The sequence below is a fragment of the Acipenser ruthenus genome, chromosome 27 (assembly GCF_902713425.1).
Source record: "Acipenser ruthenus chromosome 27, fAciRut3.2 maternal haplotype, whole genome shotgun sequence".
Classification (NCBI taxonomy): Eukaryota; Metazoa; Chordata; class Actinopteri; order Acipenseriformes; family Acipenseridae; genus Acipenser; species Acipenser ruthenus.
In genome coordinates this window covers 4,203,194-4,222,867 of record NC_081215.1, presented here as the reverse complement: position 1 = coordinate 4,222,867, position 19,674 = coordinate 4,203,194, and the positions used below count along the sequence as shown (strand labels likewise).

The 19,674-nt window shown below is 38.4% G+C and overlaps 1 protein-coding gene across 4 annotated transcripts; it reads left to right on the top strand.

Moving 5' to 3' along the window:
- The first annotated feature begins 2,168 nt into the window (after positions 1-2,168).
- Positions 2,169-18,716, top strand: LOC117432154 (uncharacterized). Of its 4 annotated transcripts, XM_059002364.1 has the most exons (5): positions 2,174-2,261; positions 5,395-5,461; positions 10,858-14,885; positions 16,275-16,391; positions 16,740-18,716. In XM_059002364.1, exons 3-5 carry the CDS (start codon positions 10,889-10,891, stop codon positions 16,814-16,816), a joined length of 4,191 nt encoding a protein of 1,396 aa, XP_058858347.1. In that variant the 5' UTR covers positions 2,174-2,261; positions 5,395-5,461; positions 10,858-10,888; the 3' UTR covers positions 16,817-18,716. The 4 variants fall into 4 exon arrangements, with proteins under 4 accessions (XP_058858348.1, XP_058858347.1, XP_058858349.1 ...); XM_059002365.1 differs by lacking the exon at positions 5,395-5,461 and having other exon boundaries at positions 2,169-2,261; XM_059002366.1 differs by lacking the exon at positions 2,174-2,261 and having other exon boundaries at positions 5,371-5,461.
- Positions 18,717-19,674: the final 958 nt, after the last annotated feature.

Genomic DNA, 19,674 nt, shown 5'->3' with positions numbered 1-19,674 from the left:
TCAAATCATTGTCAGTGATCAAATCATTGCCTGTATATGATTGCATGGGGTTCAGTGTTGCAGATTCAATAAGTTCAGTATTGTTCTTTCGATTTTTTTTCAGACAGTTTCCAATCTTGCCACTTCTGCCTTATAAGCATATATATATTTATTTCTTCAGCTTATATCTGAAATCTTTATCCTCATCGATTACAGATTAGAGTTTATTAATACGTCTGATTGGTGCAATCTGATATCTATTTGCGCACTTCAATCTGTACATAATGTTTCTTTTTTATGCTCTGTTTTTGTGTGTTGTCCTTTGTATATAGGCAGATGTAGTCCTTTATACTTGACACATACTTATAACAAACTACCAGTAATACTGTTTCTGCTCAAAGTAACTAACTTATATGGAAAAAAGTGTTTTATTTTCACAAGTTAGAAATGATTCCAGATCATTCAATTACAAGCTAACCCAGTCATGAAAAGGTGTAACAAATGCAAACTTGTTTTAATGTATTTTGCAGGCTATGGCTTCATACCCAGTTAGGTGGGTCTAGTGTGGCTGACTATACAAACCCAAACAGGCTTTCTCTGCTAATAACTGTCTGTACCCACAGGTAAGGTACTCATCAACAGGTGGACAGGAGCACACAGGCTTAACCCTTTATTGCCTCAGGTGTGTTCTCTGCTTGCTAACTCCATTAGATTTGGGGTGCTTTTGTCTAAAGTGTGTTTGTCACATTTTATTTTAGAGATCTAAACACATTGCTTACCTTCATACAAAGCTAAAGATTGTCCAATCTGAAATAGACAAACATTTCATGTAGTGTCTTTACAGTGTTACCTGATGTGTACACAGTACACTAGGAAAAGGCAATAGCAGAACCGTTTGTCTGCTTTGTCTAATTATAAGTTCAGTCGTATATTTTGACCGAGCACTTTGGAGTTATGAATTTGAAAGGAATTAAACAAAGCAATACAAATAGGTTTATTTATGTATTTGTTGCCCTGTCGTGTGCAAGTCGCTTCTCACAAAACCCAGACACAAAATGACCTCATCAAGGAACCTCCCTGTGAACATGTTTGATTGTTTCTGAGAACAAGGTGTCATTTTTGACAGGATTTCTTTTATTCAGTTTCTTCCTCTCACGCCAAACCTGAATCCTGTGTATCCTACTCCTAGTCCTTGAGGGGAGACTGCAAAATAATGTACAGTAATCTGTTTTTTAAAAAAATAACAGATAACTTCAGTCTTGAGGAGAGCAACACAATGTGTTATTATTTAATTCCCCCTCCAGGCAGACATGAGCTAAGAGGACTGCATAGTGTTTCATTAAGCCTTGACAATGCCTAGTTTCAGTCATGTGACTTGCTTGCATTGTAAACCCAACCTTCTAGTTTCACTCAAATGCCTTGGCTAAAACTTTCCTATTATCATGCAAGCAACTTAATTCAAAGCTTCTTCAAATGTTCTGTTTGGAATTAACTGAAGAGCACCACATATATGACTGGATTCAGGTTGCATTTAAAGATTTATTTCAAATGGAGCACACTTTCCTGAACTCTAATCATTCTTTACTGTACTTGTGTGTTTTTGACTCAAGTCAATCTTAGTGTTATTAATTAAGTTTCATGCTTTAATGCAATTTACTGTACTCTGCTTTTACCATTGTACAGAGAGCACTGTAATGTGCCATATTTAGCTTAATAAATAACATTCATTTTACAGATGCTAACAGACTAGTCAATTGCAGTTTCCATTCCATGTATATTATTAAGTTGTTCACTTTTAAAACATATGGAATTTCGGGGCAGCTCATTGGTCGAGTGTGGTACGCAATAGAGACCTCAGCTTTAGCCCTGGAGGTACTGGTTACCTGGCTTCAGGTGTCTCAAGGTGTATTCCCCAGTCACTGAAACACCATTGCAATTAAGGAAAGCCTCAGCTTCTGCGTCTTTTGTCCACTTTGCCCATCCCTGCTGCTAAATGGTCAGCTTAAGTGTTAGGAACTACCTGAGAAGAGCCTGATGTGCTGTTCTTCTAATGAGGTCAAATCTAAAGCAGATGAGGCTCTAATGACAGGCACTACACTCCTCCCTGGCTGCCCTTGATTAGCACTTGATCTTCTGCAAATCCCTGACAGCTGGGGAGAAGTTTTCATTCTTTAGCGAGACAGCCGTAACTTCACTTAAGAGATTAGAGCAGCAAATCTTCTTTGTGTGACAATTGCACTACCGTAGACAGTATAGTGCATTGAAAAAGAAGAAAAGAAAAGGTATTTACTGTTGTATTTTATTTAGAGTCAATACTGCTTCAACTGAACTTTTTTTTTACTGCTTCAACTGAACTTGCCGTTTTTATTGATTATATTGTTTTTATTGTACTGAATGTTCTTTTTGTTAAAAGCGCCTTGGGATGGCTTGCCATGAAAGGCACTTTATATGAACCTGTGGTTCATTAACTATATGCACAGAGCAATTGGGATTGCCATCATCTCACAAGATAATCACGATGGCATCTGGTCAGTAATGAGCTTAATTAGATCACTCTTGAGCTTGTGGGACCTCTGGTTTGTTTGTGTTGGCTAAGGTGTGACTAATACGGCTTCCTGTAACTCAGAATGGACCAGACTGCTTTGCAATAAGAAACTTTGATATCGACCCGCTCGTCATCTATACTGTTACTATACAAACTCACATGTTGAATGTGCTGCGCATTGTTTGATTCTATACGTTCGACAGTAATAAGCGATACAGAAAGACGGGTGGAAATAAGACTCCCATTGCATAGCACTTTGATCCATTCCTGGCTTTACTATGAGTTTATTAAGACACAACTGCACTTGTTACCTATACACTGTGGCTAGTAGTAAAACCTGGAATGGGTGAAACCGCTATGCAATAGGAGTCTTATTTCCATCCCCGGAAAGATAATGTCTGTTGTGTACAGCTATAACCAAAAGTTTTGCATCACCCTATAGAATTAACTAATTTTGCTTCATAAAGTCAAATGAAACCTGCTGAATAATGTTACTTTTACATAATGAATTACATCCTGCTTTGTAGTTCTCCATATACTTAACGAAAAACTGTGAAAAATGTGACATTTCTAAATGAAATACTGTACTGCTATTATGGCTTCTGGTAGACTTGTAATATTATTTAGTAGTTTCTTTGATTTAGTAGTTTCTTTGATTTACATGATGTTAAATGAAACATCAAAATGATGTTCATAGAGTTTATTTATTTTTTTACAGTTTTTTAATCCTACAATTCTAGGTGAAGCAAAGCTTTTGGCCATAGCTGTAGAGTGGAGTTAACCTTCCTAGACTGCAGTATCAGTCTGTCGTTATATTTTCTAGATCTCTATACCAATCTGAAGGGTTGAGTGATACATGTATATATATATATATATATATATATATATATATATATATATATATATATATATATATATGTAAGTAAAAGGAAGTGAAATGTACAAAGCTTCTGAAATATGTTTTTGTTATGGATCCAAAGTGGTAACCAACACTGCAATGTTATACAAGTCCAACCACATAAGCTGAGGGTGAGAGAAATCCTCCAGCATACCTTTCTCTGTTATCTCTGTTATCTCTGTGCACATGCAGGCATGAACAATGGCAAAGATTGTCAGGGAGATGCATCCCCATAAATCTGAACCGATCAGCTTTGCCTAGACCTGCCTGTGCTTGAGGTGGATTTGCTTTAAAAAAAACAATCTGTCCGCTTCCGATGTGCTAATTCCCAGGCCCCTAGAACAATTGGTGACAAGCAGAGAATTAATAAGCTGCGCTCCACCCTTCTTTAAACACTGATGCAAGCAAAGTCTGGCTTGTCCAAACAAGAAGCACTTTATTTTATCCGGTTAATAAAAAAATGTAACAATTGGAAAAACAATATTGTATAAGAACATACAAAAATACTGTGCAGCACTATCTACATGTATCTATATGTGAATATACACAGTAGCATGCACATTTATTGGAACATCCCATTGCTTTTGCTGTTTTGATTTGTTGTGCATATGAAATCAAACCACTGGAACTGAAAATCTTGGGAAATTGTTAAAATAGGCAAATTAGTAATGGTCTAATTTAATTGATGACTTTAATAGGCCACACATGCAATTCATTTAAAATAGTAAGAGAAAAGGAACACATAGCCACAAATGGTTAAAATGCATGAGACCTGTTAGAAGTTGTTTAAGATGCCTAATTAAAGCACAAAGTGGTCTAACATTTTCTCACATGAGTGCCTCTTGTTTCTATATCACTGATTGACATTCTCACACCCTGAGGTTTTCATGCAGCTAGGTATAGACAGCATCGAGATGGCAAATCCTGAGGTGTTTTAATAAATGTGCGCACTACTGCATAATTATGTCAGGCACGGTCTTCAAAACAAAAAAAAAAACATGTTGAATGGTGTTGTTCAATGTTTGCATTTCATTTCAATGACAGCCGGTTAATAGGCCTGAAAAGACTGCACTGTTTCAATGCTTTCATTAGCAAAGCAGCATGATGGCTTTTAAATACCCAGATAGATTCAGGGGTTTGGCAGCAATTCATCTTGCATTGTGTGGAGTGGCTAAGGCTGCAGTTGGATTGCTAAGCCTTCCCTCCCTCCCTGTTGTCTTCCTGCGCGTGCGTAGCACAATGAAGATGCTGTTGTACTGACCACCTGTTTTCTGCGAGTGGCCAGCGCTGTGACCGTGCCAGGAGATGCCAAAATATGCAAATCTCTCTGTGAAATAAGATGTCTATCCACCCCCTTCTAATTGCCGTTATTTGCAAGGATTTGTTTAATCAACACCGTTAGCGGAACTGACAAAGCAAAACAATTAGGAAATTGCTGTTGAATTAGTTTCTATTAAATGCCGTTAGATTCTGATCTTAATCCTTAAAATCAACCAAGAGGGATTACAGCCCATTGGTGTAAACCATGTGTCTTCAAGGGGGAGGTGCAACGCTAGTGCACAGCTTCATATTGCAGCTCCCAGGTGCACAGGGGTAATCCTGATGCTTTTAGTGCTGTTAATAGAAGCTGTTTTAATAAGGTCGTAGCGAATGATTTTTGCACACATTTAGTCACACAATTGACTCAGGATTTGATCTCTGCATTAGCACCTCAGAGCAGAATTCCTGTAAATCTTTTCCTGAATATCTATGGATGAAATTAGTATCATAGAATGCTGTTGTAATACATAGCCGTGTCTTCTGGACAACTACAAACGGGATAGTCTCTCTCCCTTTCAAAATGGCTTATATTTAAGTAAAATATCTTAGCTTTTTATTTCTGTTTAAATTCCTAATACAGTATATCCAACAATTTTGTTTAGATGTGATCTGTGACGAACATATGCACTTTTCTAATTCCTATTTTGCACAGTTCACAGGCATGGCCTTGGAGAAAAGCTGCAAAACAAACTTTATTCACAGCATAGAAATGACATGAGGTAAGACCACTGAAAAAGAAGGGGTACTTTATTTGTGTTTAAAACTCTTTAGAAACTCTTTAAACCGAAAGCTGAGCTATTTAATGTACTGAATGCATGTCAACTTTAAATCCTGTCCCAAAACCTTATTATTATTTAACGACAGTTCCAGATAGCATATCTTTAACTCTATAACCCAAGTTATAACCATGGATTGGGTAAGAGGCGTCTGTGGGTTTGTATTTTGGTATCTCCAGGCTGCCGTAGTTTTGTGGTAGGTAAAAAGGTTGGGTTCAACATTCAAAAAAGAAAGAGGAATTTCTAAATGAAAGCTCGTCTTCTGAAGCCTCTAAAGCACCTGGATTCACATTGTGCAATGGGATGCATTCAGGACATCACAATGTGCAATGGGATGCTTTTCCCATCTGGAGGTATGATTCACACTGCGGTGTGCATTTTCATCTGCATTTAACCAAAGCTGATTCCTGTGCCTGCTAGTCCTGTGGTCCACAAGCCTTTAAAGTGCTTTGTATACTGATTTCCTTTAATGTGCAACTCTTTACAAAAACATCCAGGTAAGGACATTTGGTTAGCTTTCACATTTAACTCTTGATTGGAACTGATAAAGATTTTAAAATAGCAATCCCACATTGTATTATTTGAACCTCTGAATGTGTTGATTTGCAAAGTTTACAAATATAGCAAGTTCTATATTTAAATAAAGTACTTTCAAATCTTAAAACTCCTTTCGAACTGTATTTTATATACTTTTATATAACAAAATATTTAAGATTTACACTTAAACAGGCAACAGATTGGACTCACAAAAACACATGTGTAACCACAATAAACTCATTTTGATTATTTATATTATATATTCTTGTACACAATATATTTGTGTCATTTGTGGTGTGTCATCCACCCCATTCAACTATGCCAGTAATGAAAATAAAACTGGATAGTAATTTAAACTATTGGACAGCAGAGGGCAGAAGTGAGCCAGAAATCGAGGGCTGCCTTTTCAGTGCTGTTTTTCACACTGGACAGAGCCTTTCAACACATTTGGGGCTGTAGTTGTCCCCTCAGATTTAATATTCTGACTTAATTTATAATTTTCTCAAACTATATATTTAATCTGTTGTTGGTAAAGAATGTTATTATTTCCATTAGGAGAAGATAGAGCGGAAAAACACCTTTTAAGTGCCATTTTCTGTAATTACTGGCACACTAGCATATTCAATTTATTTATTTTTTTAAATCTTAAAATACATTTATGTGTCTTACTTTTCAAAAGTAATGACGATGACTGTAGGAAACAACATGGCCTACGTATGAACCACTGGTTTTGAAACACTAAGAGGCAGTCGCTGCTGTTTGCGTAATTGCTTTCACATTTTCAAGCTCCACCAAATCATTTCTTTTTCACCAGGCGGCCCTGAGTCTGTACATGTTAGTGCCGTTTGCTGATTAGCAGTGAATCACACCATTTTCCTATCCAAAGGGCAATGGCAGCTTACTTCATCACAAACAGCAATTGTTTCCCCACCAGTCCCATTTGGCCTAATCATGAGCCAGTGGTGTTACAAGTGGGGCTCCCAACCAGAGCGCTGGGGCTGCCAGGACGTGACGCAGGAACGCGGGGGCCAGCTGACCCTGATGCCAGTGACCACAAGGTTCTGCATTAAAGTCAAAGTGAAAAAGTCAGGAGGACAAGCTTGTGTATTTCCAGCAATGTAGATATACACATGACAAGCAATCATAGTGGAGGGGTTTGTCATCCAATCAATCTTAAATACTGTGTATAGCGGCCCTAAATGTGAATTTTAAATCTACAGTACAGCGCTTGAAAGGAAAGAAGCATTCTGCCGATTGCTGTACGGATGAATTGAATCAAGGGCTGTTGAACTATGCGTTTCAGTATTTTATTCAAGTAAGGAATATTTCTAAGAGGGCTGGTGTATTCAAGTACACTACCACACCCCTATTAACCCTTTCATGCATGGTGACCTCATATGGGGACGAATAAAAAAACTCTCTTCTAGTCTTTGTATGGGGGCATATGGAAGACACAAATGCATGGTAGCCTCAGATGAGGCTAGGAGATAGTGTCTTACCTTTGTTGCATAACAATCTCATAGGAGGATGCAATCTTTCCCCATATAAAGCAATGTGGGGGATAATTTGTGCTTGAAAGGGTTACAAACATGGATTTTAAAGTTGTGGTTATTGCATATTTGACTTTTGTTGCAGATAATATGAGTAATATGCAATCCTTTCAGTTTGAGTTTGCTAATGGCTTTAAGTCTGGCCACCACACCTGCACCATAAATGAACATTTTTGTACATTTCTGACATACATACCTAAACCACAATAGGGGTATTTTCCTGATTGCAAAACTGTGAGGCGTTTCAAAACCTTTTCAGAAAAAATACAGAAAATGCAGTAACATGTTTCATCATCTCTGTTTTACCTCCCTGCTTTCATGAGTTTTGGCCATGTGGAATTCACAGGTTAGAACATTAGAACCTGCAACAGCACAGGCATTCCAAGAACAAACACAAGAGTTACAGTATTCCTAAACCAGGAACACTCAGGTCTTAAAAACACAGCAGATGCCCTATAAACAAATGTACACAGGGATGGAAATAAGACTCCTATTGCATAGCGCTTTGACCCATTCCTGGTTTTACTGTGAGTTGAAAAAGACACACAAGCTTCTTACTGTGGCTAACCAAGCTCGTATTTAAAACCTGGAATGGGTGAATTTGCTTTACAATAGGAGTCTTCTTCCATCTCTGTTACACATGTACAAATATGACATATGTGACAAGGAATAGGGAAAATGATGAGAAACAATGTATATAAATTGATCAACTTTAAGATATTTTCATTGCTACACAGGCTGCAGAACCTCTTAAACTCTCTACAAGCCTAGACACATGAGCAACGCCCAGTAATCCATGTTCACACGCTGTCGATGCAACCCTCTGCATGCCTTGCATAATAACTGTCAGGTACGGAATGAATCAGAGTCAGTGATTCGCAGTGTCAAGAAAACCTGTTTGACAGTTTTGTGTAACACGACCAATGCTTTGGTATTGAGGAAGAGCCTGTCTCTCCCGAATACCTGGTTGGGGTAGCAAAACTCCCTGGGATTTGTTTTTTTGTATTGCCCATGCATGTGTTGCTATTTTCATTAAATTGATTTTTCTGAATTTTTTAATTTTAAAGATGTTGTTTTTCAGCCATTCTAGGGTGTGGGGTGTATGGGGGGAGCAATTTGAGGTCCTTTTTAGGCACCTGTGTTTCCTCAATTACTTCCAGACCTGTAGATGACAAACATAATCCAATATTTGGTGTAAAAGGTATTTTTTTTTACAGGAAAATGATATTTACTGTAACTAATTTCCTGTCATAGGCTATTACTCTGTCATGACCTGCATGATCTGGATTTTGTTTGTGATCAAAAATAGTTACATTTTGTTCTAGTTATCTTTTTATGTGTGATGCATTGATTTAGTATATTTCACTGTTATGCATTGCAAGTAGCAACAAGTTCACCAGAGGATAAAAAAGACTGGCTTCTTTAAACAGTGGTCCTGTACAGTGTTTGGCAGACATTTAGATGCTCCACTGAATTTTAAAGACCCTTCCACCATCCTGTTCATGTTATCAACACTATAAATTTGAGACTCTTGTTTTTTTTTATGATCTAATGATGGTGGCTCAGAATACCGCCACCATTAAATTCTTTATTCTTCTGTGACAGAGCATAGGCTGTGCGCATGGGTGCACGTGAGTGTGTGTGTGGGTGAAGATTTGGTGGCCATCTTGGTGAAGGGACAGCCTGCAACCAAGATGGCCGCCAGCAATCAAACCTTCACCCACACGTGCACCCATGTGCAGAGCCTGTGCTCTGTCACATCTTCCCATTGGCGCTTTCCCCCAGGGGTGGGGCGTTGAACTTGTCATTACCATCACTAATAAAAGAGCAGCTTTATTAAGTCTAGAGCGGTGGTATTTAGACCCTTCTCTGTTTAGATCATTATAATAGACCTTTCTCTGTATAATCCCAATGTTAGACTCTATTTAAGGCACTGAAATGGTATATCTCATTTTGGCGCAGTAGTAGCCTGGGTGGTCACTCCATGTGACTTGAGCTTTGGTCTATTTATAACAATGCAATAGCACTGGGTAACTATCACAGTAAAGGGCAAACTGTTTGGAGGGCACATCATGCATTGCTGTGGTGTTGCTGTAGCACTCTGCATGGGTTTCTGTACACTCTGGGTGCATGAAACAGGCAGGTAAGAGACACTAAAAACTGTTTTAAAATATATGCTAGTTTTAAGCAAATGCACAAGAGACTTGACATTAAATGTTACCTTTTATACTTTCTTTTTTACCTAAGATCCTACAGACTTTCACAGCTTACATTTTTTATCAGTAGTTTCTATTTGACTGCCATGTTCTTTACCACGATGTTGTGATCAAAGCAAGCCTAAAATCCTGAGTAATTTCACTAATCCTTATTTACAGCATTTCTATGTATTTAGCGTTTCAGATTGTGTGTTCACTGTGTGCATTGCTGGAAGTTATTTGGTTCTGTTTTCAACCAGGGCATGTCTGGTGATGTTAAGGTATTTAAATGCACCCTTATAAAGTTGATGGCGGTGTACCATATCGTAATATATGAAAACTGTAGTAAAGCATAACTAAACTATGTACATTGTGGTACATCAGAAATATGATACTGTAAAGCACAATAATAATAAAATGGTAAACAATGGTAAAAAGCTCTGTAAATGTATCGAAAGCTCTGTAAATGTATCGAATGTGAAACAACAAAAAGCTAAAAACCTTTATTGGTATAGGCATGTAAATAAAAGATACAGTGTTTAAGGAATAACACTTGTCTGGATCAGAGGGGACAACACAGTAATGCAGAAGGAGAGTGAAAGATCAGCTGAAAGGAGTCCTGCACTAATCGTGCTTTCTTGGTTTGAGAACGTCATTGCCTTGGAGTGTTCCAGTTCCAATTACCACACAGCAATGCTATCGCACACTCACTCCAGCCCCTGCCTTGTCTATTGCATCCTGCCCTTTTCTCATTACTGCCCCACTTAAGATTATAAAGCTTATTTAGTTAGTATGAACACTGTACAACATTTGATATGTTACAGCATGTGCATCTTTTCTCCAAAATGATGATGAGGTTCAACATTGCGTGTTTCTATCAAACAAATGACAGCAATAACAACATGCTTTTGTAGAGAGGTCGGTTTTCCAGACAAGAACCTTTTAGACAAATTATGTCTTGTTTGTTATTACAGTGACAAGAATCTTTGTACACACTAACTAAAAGGTATTTTACACAGGTGTGCGCATAAAAATGATATTTTATTGAATTTTGTAGGTGCGGAACTGGCTAACTGCTTTCCCACAGAATGGATGACTTTGATTACAGCGTTCACATATCTGACAAAGACTGGGACACCTTTCTAACAGAATCCGAGGAATGCAGTTTATCACAGCCTTCCCTGGCCGGGTTAGAAGAGTCGTGTTTGAGTGATTCTGATGATGCTGAGCTGGCCACACCCCCCAGCAGAACAAGGCCAATCAGGCTTCACACGTGCTCAGTGGAAACCACACTGCCTGACTTCTCCATAATCGGCCCTCCATACTTCTCCGGCTCTCCCATTGAGCACGACCAGCCTTTCTGCACTTCCCAATATGGAAGATACGCAGGGGAAGATGTCCTGTCGGGCAGCGAGGAGGAAATGGACCTGGAGACTGTCAACCGGTTCCTGGAAAAGTTTAAGGAATTTGCGGGTCCAGAGAAGTCTGCAATGCAGGACCAATCTTTTCTGGTCCATGGTTATAGGAACTTGCCAAGCTCATCCCAGACTAGTAATTACTATGATAAACCATGTGACACAGCCTGTGAGGAGGAATATACTAAGCAAGGTAATGATTCCCATAGCGAACATGTAGAGACATCACAATTAGGGCAGTCGGGATCAACAGGGACACCTAACAGAGAGGAATGTTGGCCAATGAGTTTGAAGCTAACTTATGAAGGCTCAACTGAGAACTTCGAGTGTTTGGCCAATGCACAAGAAGACCTCACACAAGAGAATGCTTCAGCAGGAGATGAGGCTGGTTTGCAGAATTGGACAGAGCTGCCATCCGCATCCACAAGGCCAGCTAGCAAAGACCAGAGTGGAAACAGTAATGAATTTCTACAGAAACAAAACTGTTGGTCTGAAGAGAATACAAAAGAAGACTGCACTATACATCAGCTAAAAGATCATGCATCTGGGGATATTTCAACAGGAGAAGCCATTCAAGACTTACAGAACTGGACAGGTCTGTCTGGATTAAGAGTGCCAGCCAGCAATGAACAAGGTGCAAACAGTAATGATTCTGAAGTGCTCAAACAAGAAGAAGCATGCTTGCCTATAGGAATGGAACTAATTCACAGTGACTCCACTGAGAATGTTAAAACTTCTTCAAATGCGCAAACAAACCTTCCAGTAGAAGAACCGATAGGCAATGCATTAAAGGATGCAGCTGAAACAGAACTTTCTGTATCAAAGGGGTCTGATAGAAACACCCTGTGTGAGAACTCTAATGAAACTCAGGAACCAGCAGAAGAACGTTGGCATGTCGGAATGGAACTAGCTCACAATGACATCACAGAGAACATGGATGCACAAGGAGCCCTCGCAAATCATCAACAGATAGCCAAGGCCTCTGGGGACTTTACAGATGAAAACCATCAAGATTTACAGACCTGGACAGAGCAGTCTGGATCAAAAGAGATCACTAATGGTGACCAGTGTGGAAACAGAAATGAAACGCAAGAAGAAGAACAACATTGGCATGCAGGAATGGAGCTAACCCGTAGTGACTCCCATAGTGACAATATGCTGACTTCTGCAAACCCACAAACAGACCTCCCAAAAGATGAACCTACTGGCAGAGCAAATGGAGCTGGAGATGACACTGTTCAAGATTCACAGACTTGGACAGAAGGGTCTGGATTAACCACACCTGTTAACAATAACCAGTGTGAAGACTGGAATGAAGGGCTGCAAAGAGAAGGTTGCCCTACAGGAATGATTCCAACAGAGAGCATTCAGTCTGCTTTAGACAAAAGCCAGAGCAGAGCTGAAGACAGCACATCCAGAAAGGTTTTGCCAGATGTCACTGCAGAACAAAATCTCCTAGTAAACACTGCCTATGTGAGTGATATCATACGTGAAGCAGTGTCCAGTAATCCCACAGCTCCAGATGCACAACCAGAAGAAAGCTCACACAGTTCTGTTCTGAATGACAGCTCGTATATCAGGTTTGGGGCTCCCATTTCAAATACCTCTGCACAGCACAACACATGTCAGCAAAATTCAATGGATCGTGCAGTCACAGCCGGCGTGAATATAAATGATATGACCCATGAAACTCCCTTTGATAAACTCAGAAGCGATAGCTCATATATTACATTCAGGGCTTCAGTTACGAGTGACTTTGTGCCTGTGCAAGAAAGTAACAGAAAAGGCCATGTAATGGATGGAATAGTTTTTAAGGGTGAGCGCCCCATGCAGATTACAAATGCCCCAGCACTCAGTGATCCAACACATCCACAACCAGCTAATGGAACCGGGTTTAGCAAGGCAGCAGAAGGGGCCTCTTTGCATCTGCAGGAAGTCCAGCAAAATCACATCTCTTTCAAAGATACTTTACATTCTGCAGATTCCAGCGATTCCTATGTTCAGGAACAGAATGCTGGCGAGAGTGCCAGTAATCCAGGTTCAATGTCATGTGCTGCCATTCAAGATAGAGCAGTGCGCAGAAATTCAACTGAGCATTCAAATGTAGCAAAGCCACCCCAAGTTCATGCAATCTCACGGTTCTGGGATTTGATGGAAAAGCTGACAATAAACGACATTTTATATATCAAGGAACTGAACAGTAGTAAGCAAGCCATTGAGAGCCCTGTGCATGAAAACACAACGCCAGACGTTTCAGACATGGCAGATTGTGGGTATTCCACACATCTGGAAGACAGTAAACATGACACATCTTGTGGGAATGATATCTCAGTTATTTCAGATTTAGAAGCGTTTTTACCCATAAAGGAAACCAAAGAAGATCCCATTCTAGACTTCATGCAGTTTGTAGAACCACAAGATATTCCCATACCCTCCAGTTCCAGTGAGTTTTCAAATGAGAAAGACGAGGCTCAGTTGTGGAGAAGTGTATCAGAAGTAAATCTAGTTCACAGAGGTACAGAAACCGATTTGAAAGGGGTGGCACAGTTTGCTGGCACTGGACTCCCACACCCAACTACAGCTCCTTCAGAATATGTGGATGAAAAATGTTTTGGTCAGATTTGCAAAAATATAAGCGTGAGGTCATTAAGAGCATTAGAAATCCAAGCAAGTAAACAACATGAATTCAGTGTCAATGAACATCTTCTCTTGCAGTCCTGCAAAGAAGAAGCTGAAAATGCTTGTCTCTCTGTTGTGAATCGTCCAAGCCTTGAAGACAGCAGTAACCCAATTGCAGTTCCTCCACTTATTTGTTCTGCTTCAGATTTACCTGACAAAGAGAGCTTTAGGATTTCATTATCCGAAATCTTTGGGTATCTTTTCGGTGGCAGTCGACATGGAAATGATGCATGCCCTGTTTCTTATACAGAACACTCAGCCACGTCAGTTAAGGAACAGGAGCTGTGCAATCTATCTGTACCTGAGATGTACGATTACTTTTTCTCTGAGTTTGAGGCAGGAGGTGAGGCGCGGAGTGAGGGGAATACGCCTGCACCTATTTTCCCACGCTCAAGGTCTTTCGACAAGGCTCTGACAGTCCCTGAGGGGTACGAGTACTTTTTCTCTGAGTTTGAGGCAGGAGGTGAGGCACGGAGTGAGGGGAATATGCCTGCACCTATTTTCCCACGCTCAAGGTCTTTCGACAAGGCTCTGACAGTCCCTGAGGGGTATGAGTACTTTTTCCCTGAAGAAGACGGAGAGGATCTTCATGAAGATGAAAGTGAGGAAGACTCTGGCCCTATACATGTAGTGACGCGCTTTGACCATAGTGATCATGAAGCCACTTCTGTATCTGTCCCGGAGGCGTATGATTACTTCTTCAGTAACACAGAAAGAGAGGGAGATTTATTTGGGATGTTTACCACATCACTGAGGAGAAGACATTTCACTACAGGGATCAAAAAAGCCCTTGAAGGCATCATGTGCATGGTGCAGAGGGATAAAACAGAGGAACAGCCCAAAAACAAGTTGCATCCATCCAGGGCTGGGAAGAATCAAAACCAGGATCGCTCTGCACTGCAAATACAATTCCTTGAATACGAGATACTGAGATATATTGAAGAACAAACAAGAAGGTCAGCTGAGGCTAGAGTGGCAGTAGCAGTACCAAGTAAGCATTTATTTGTTAGTTTTGATTCCGTTTTCATCGAAGGTCTCATCTCAGTTAGTACAGTTTGGTGAGGTGCCTATCATTGTCTTTAATGTAGATGCTAAAATTCATCCCTTTACTTGTATACCTGCATCATATATTCACAATTCATTTTTTAATATTTTGGAGAGCTTATTGGTTTAAATGCATTTCGCAAACTACTGCAATACATTTTGTGCTTAGTAAGTGGTTTATATTTAAGTTTGGGGTACTCGCTTCCACCTAAATCTCCATAACCTACAGAAATTCATCCATAACTATAAACATTCAACCATGGAATATGTCACTATAAAATTACTACAGACTTAGCAATAGTATATCATGCTATTAGTATTTATAGTAGTATTATAGAAGACCAAAATTATTATATAATAGTATTATAAACTACTATAGAATCCTATGGAAACACTATATAATACTATAAAGTTACATAATAATATAGTACAGTACTATACTATAGGGCACTATATGAATCCTGTAGTATCTTACAGGAATACTATAGGTTTGTTCCATAAGGGGTTCTGTGCTAGCACACCATAAAGCTTAAACATGCCCAAAGAATAAATCACAGCATGCCCATTTTCTGAATATACTGTAGAGTATATATGTAGGCTTCTGTAAGTACCTAGCTTTTAGAATATTATATCCCTGTTAGTGAAACACCTTCACACACACACACGCACACACATTCACTTGCACACAGAACAGGTTTCCACGAATGACTAGCTGGTGGTGTTCTTGGCAGGCATCTGCTTTCTGACTAAGAGCACGTAGCATTCTGAACCCATACCACCCTCTTACTGGAAAGTCACAGCTCATCCAAGAAGCCAGTTTTCTATTGGAACCTGGAAAGAACAGTTTAGCATTTGCCCACTCTGTTCTTTGACAGGCATGTGCTTTAGGGCTGTTTAGATATTTTTGCTTTCTGTTCTACTGGTACGCTAGTCTGCAGTGTTCCAGTAACTTAAAAAAAAAAACCAAAAAAACAGCCAGTGGTCAGAATAATAACTATTTAAAATTACTCCCAAAAAGTTTAGACTATAAAAAATTAATAATTGAAGCATTTTCTTTTTTTTTTTTTTTTTTTGGACAACTTAATGCGTTACTTTTTAACAGGATTTGCTACTGGCAATCTGTTCAGAACCGGAGGATCTAATCCTGCTCTGGGGCGGCTAATCACAGAATACTAGAGACACACTGAGCACACTGTTATGAACACCTAACAATACAAGTTACCTTGGAGCCTAAAACAATGAACTTGTTTAAATAAGTATTGCTACTTGAAAACAGTCTTTTTCAATTTGAATTACCAGTACTTATTTGTTTGTTTGTTTGTTTGTTTGTTTTCAGGAAAAGAAAATGTCCTTATGACGCTTGATCAGTCGGACATGTGTTTAGTTTGCATAGCCTTTGCATCCTGGGTAATTAAATCTGCTAATCCACATTCTCCAGACTTGTGGAAAACTGGTATGTAAGATTACACATTTTATTATTTTTTTTATTATTAGTGTAATGTTCTACATCTCTGGTACTTTAGTTCTTCCCCATGTTTCATCAAATCTTGAAAGATATGCAGTATGTGTTTTTTTTTTTTTTTTTTTTTTTAAATCTTGTTACCAATGTTGTACTCTGCATGTATTTTTTGCGGATTTCTTCACTGCAAGAGACTTGCATGCACAATTCAAGATTGATTAGGTTTTCTTCAGTTTAAATGATGGGTGAGATAGGTCCCAAAGTGTAAGTTTCAAAAAAGTGCGATTGCATGTATAGAAAAGCTTTGTCTTTTTTTATTCAATTATTTTTTTTTTTTTTCAGCTTTGCTGGCAAATGTTAGTGTGATCTCTGCAATTCAATACCTCAGAAGATATGGGAAGGAGAAAAAATCGAAGTAACCCCCCCCCCCCCCCCCCCCCGAAATTATACTTTAGAGCCTGGGTGAAAAGCTGTTATTACCTTGTAAGATATTCTGTGATTGGTTGCTTTTTTTTTTTTTTTTTTTTTTTTTAATAACGAAGCATGTTAAGTTTATATTCTTGTTTGAGTGTATAGAGTTAAAAAATATAGGTATAGATCAAATATTTTTGTAAAAGCAGACATTTGTAATACAAGATGTGTCCAGATTTTTAAACGAGTCAAATGTATATTTTTGTATGGTGCTATGATTATATTAAGATAATAAGAACAGAGTTCAGAAAGAAGAGGTTTGATGAGGGTATTTTGTGTAATACAATACATACATATTTATTGAAATAATGGTGCTGGGAGATGGGTTTAAATCTGCATTTATAGAGTATTCTATTTTAAATCCTTAGTTAGCTATAACTAAAGAAAAAAGCATAACAGGGATTGAAATAACGGAAAGGGGCTAAAGTGGTCCAGCCAGGTCAACAGAAGTTTGTTGAACTTTCAATAAAATACCAATCGCATTATTAGAAAAACGTGGGGCTCTAATAGAGATTCTGATGCACATTATAAATATGATACGTCATAAAGCACACTCTTCAGAATGCAGCAGTGGCACTGCATGTAACTGGCTTGCTATGGAAGGCACCAGGTGGGTTAGTACGATTGTAGGAACATCAGCATGGGCTGTTGACAGGGATTCCGTAGGTGTTTGAAAACGTGGTTCAGGATGTAAGTATTTTGGAGTAAACTATTTGTCTACATTGACCATTGAGTCTATTTAGTGTGAATCACATCTGAAAATGTCATGCTTCTTTTGTAAAACATAAATCAATATATATACAATTTACAGTATCTTACAATATCCCCTAACTGTGACTGCGTGTGCATCATGTTTTCTAAATGTAATGACTGTGTTACAGGCTTCAGAACAGTGTGCATTGTGCTACCAGACAGAAAATAAGGGTGTCTTGTTTTCGCATCTAACTATTTCTGCGTCATAGCTTAGTATATTGGTTTGCACACAGGGCTTCTTCACCCTTTATTGCCTTTTGTGCACAGCTGTATAGATTTGCATGTGTTTTCATTGCGTACATGATTACTGCTTTCAAACTATCATGTAACAGAACAGAACCCATTGTAAAGGTCAGGTGCAAGTCCCTGGGCTCTCATTAGATGGCAGCAGAAGCCTCATTGCTCACTCTACAGGTATTTGCTAGGAAATGAATGAGTTTCTGGCCATCACTGGCTGTCAAGATAAAAGTTGTAATTATACAGGTTTCCTGTTTCTGAACACCAAAAAAATATAAACAATGATGAACAGAGCCAGCTGAAATCCTAAAGTTGTCCAAGTATGATCATGTTGTCCAGACTGAGAACAAACCTCAGACATTCAAATGATTAAAAGCGCTCTGACATTATCCAGCGTATACACTTATGTGCTGTTTTTCCTGTACAATAATAAAGTGACTCTGAAAACCATTACTTTTGTGTAGATGCTATTGCTATTGCAGATCCATTGAACAAACCTCCATTATAAAAACCAATACAATAGACTGACTGCATGGGCCTATAGTGGAGTTAATTAATCTGTGCTTCTTCATATTATCCTAATATTTTAACAACTAGGGATCTTAACTTGCATAGCCTATAAAAGAAGAAAAGGCCCTGCAGAACTGAAGAACCACCTGCCTTGACAACACAACTGGCCTTTTCAGTGAGATGGGACCCAGGCTTCCTCTGAGACCAACCCCTGCCCCCCTGCCTCTTTGCAGGCATACGCACCATTAATATTTAAAATCTGCAGCACTTGTGCCCTGTCATGCTCTGTGAAAAAGTCAAACAGGTGCTGTGAAAGTATAACAGTGTGTCTTTGGCTTTGCCTTACAGTCTTCTTCGAAGTCTGTCAATATTTACCAGGCGTGGATAAAACACTAAGCCAAGAATAAAGGTGGTTAACTGAATAAGGAAATTATCGTCATTTTAATTCTATTTTTTTTTCTTTTTAATAAATTTAAACAAGTGTATCTTGTGTCCAACAATTCATATATATATATATATATATATATATATATATATATATATATATATATATATATATATATATATATGACATAACTTTGATAATGTTTATAAGGATTTTTAAAAATTACCTTTGTAAATAAATGTCAGCAGGAATACAATTATATAATTTCCTATCACAGTTAGAAACCTATGGATTTGTCAGTATTAACAATGCTTAAGAAACAAATGATGATGGTGCAGTAGTCATCAACGTCATATATGACTCTTGTGCTGTATAACAAACAGTACTTAATCAAAACCCCCAATTAATTGGGTTGCCCCAGGTGGGTACTGCAGGATTACATTTAACCTTTAATCAAAGTAATTCAAACGCACGTGCAGCAACGGTTTCCTATTTTCACACCGCACATTGAAAATGTCGTTGATGAAGATGAAATAACGTGTAAGCTGTGAATGAGGTTTGTTTGTTTTCCTTCATTTAATTCGTTTAAGGAAATTGAAAATATACCAGCAATATAACTTGAAATTCATGCTTAAGGTTTCCGTTTGCCGTTTTCAGTTAAATGTAATGTTAAATTGCTCAACGGAACAAAACAAACACACAAACAAAAAAACATTCTTTTCCTGTTCTCTTCTTTACCGTGGTAAGGTTAAAGGATTGAAAATAGGCATTGTTGAAAAATGACGTAGCTTGGAATAATTTAACTACTCAAAGATAACAGAAAGTATTTATTTCGAAAAGTAAGTTTATTATCTGTAAGCGAATTTGAACAAAAAATACTAATTAGAGAATGTGGATAATTCCTTTCTATTTCTTTGTAGC

What these genes read in the sequence shown, in the direction of transcription:
- LOC117432154 (XM_059002365.1), top strand. Translation starts at nt 10,889, where the DNA reads ATGGATGACTTTGATTACAGCGTTCACATATCTGACAAAGACTGGGAC. An exon ending in AGTGGCAGTAGCAGTACCAA is followed by an intron (nt 14,886 to 16,274) that starts GTAAGCATTTAT and finishes GTTTGTTTTCAG; the next exon opens with GAAAAGAAAATGTCCTTATG. An exon ending in TCCAGACTTGTGGAAAACTG is followed by an intron (nt 16,392 to 16,739) that starts GTATGTAAGATT and finishes TTTTTTTTTCAG; the next exon opens with CTTTGCTGGCAAATGTTAGT.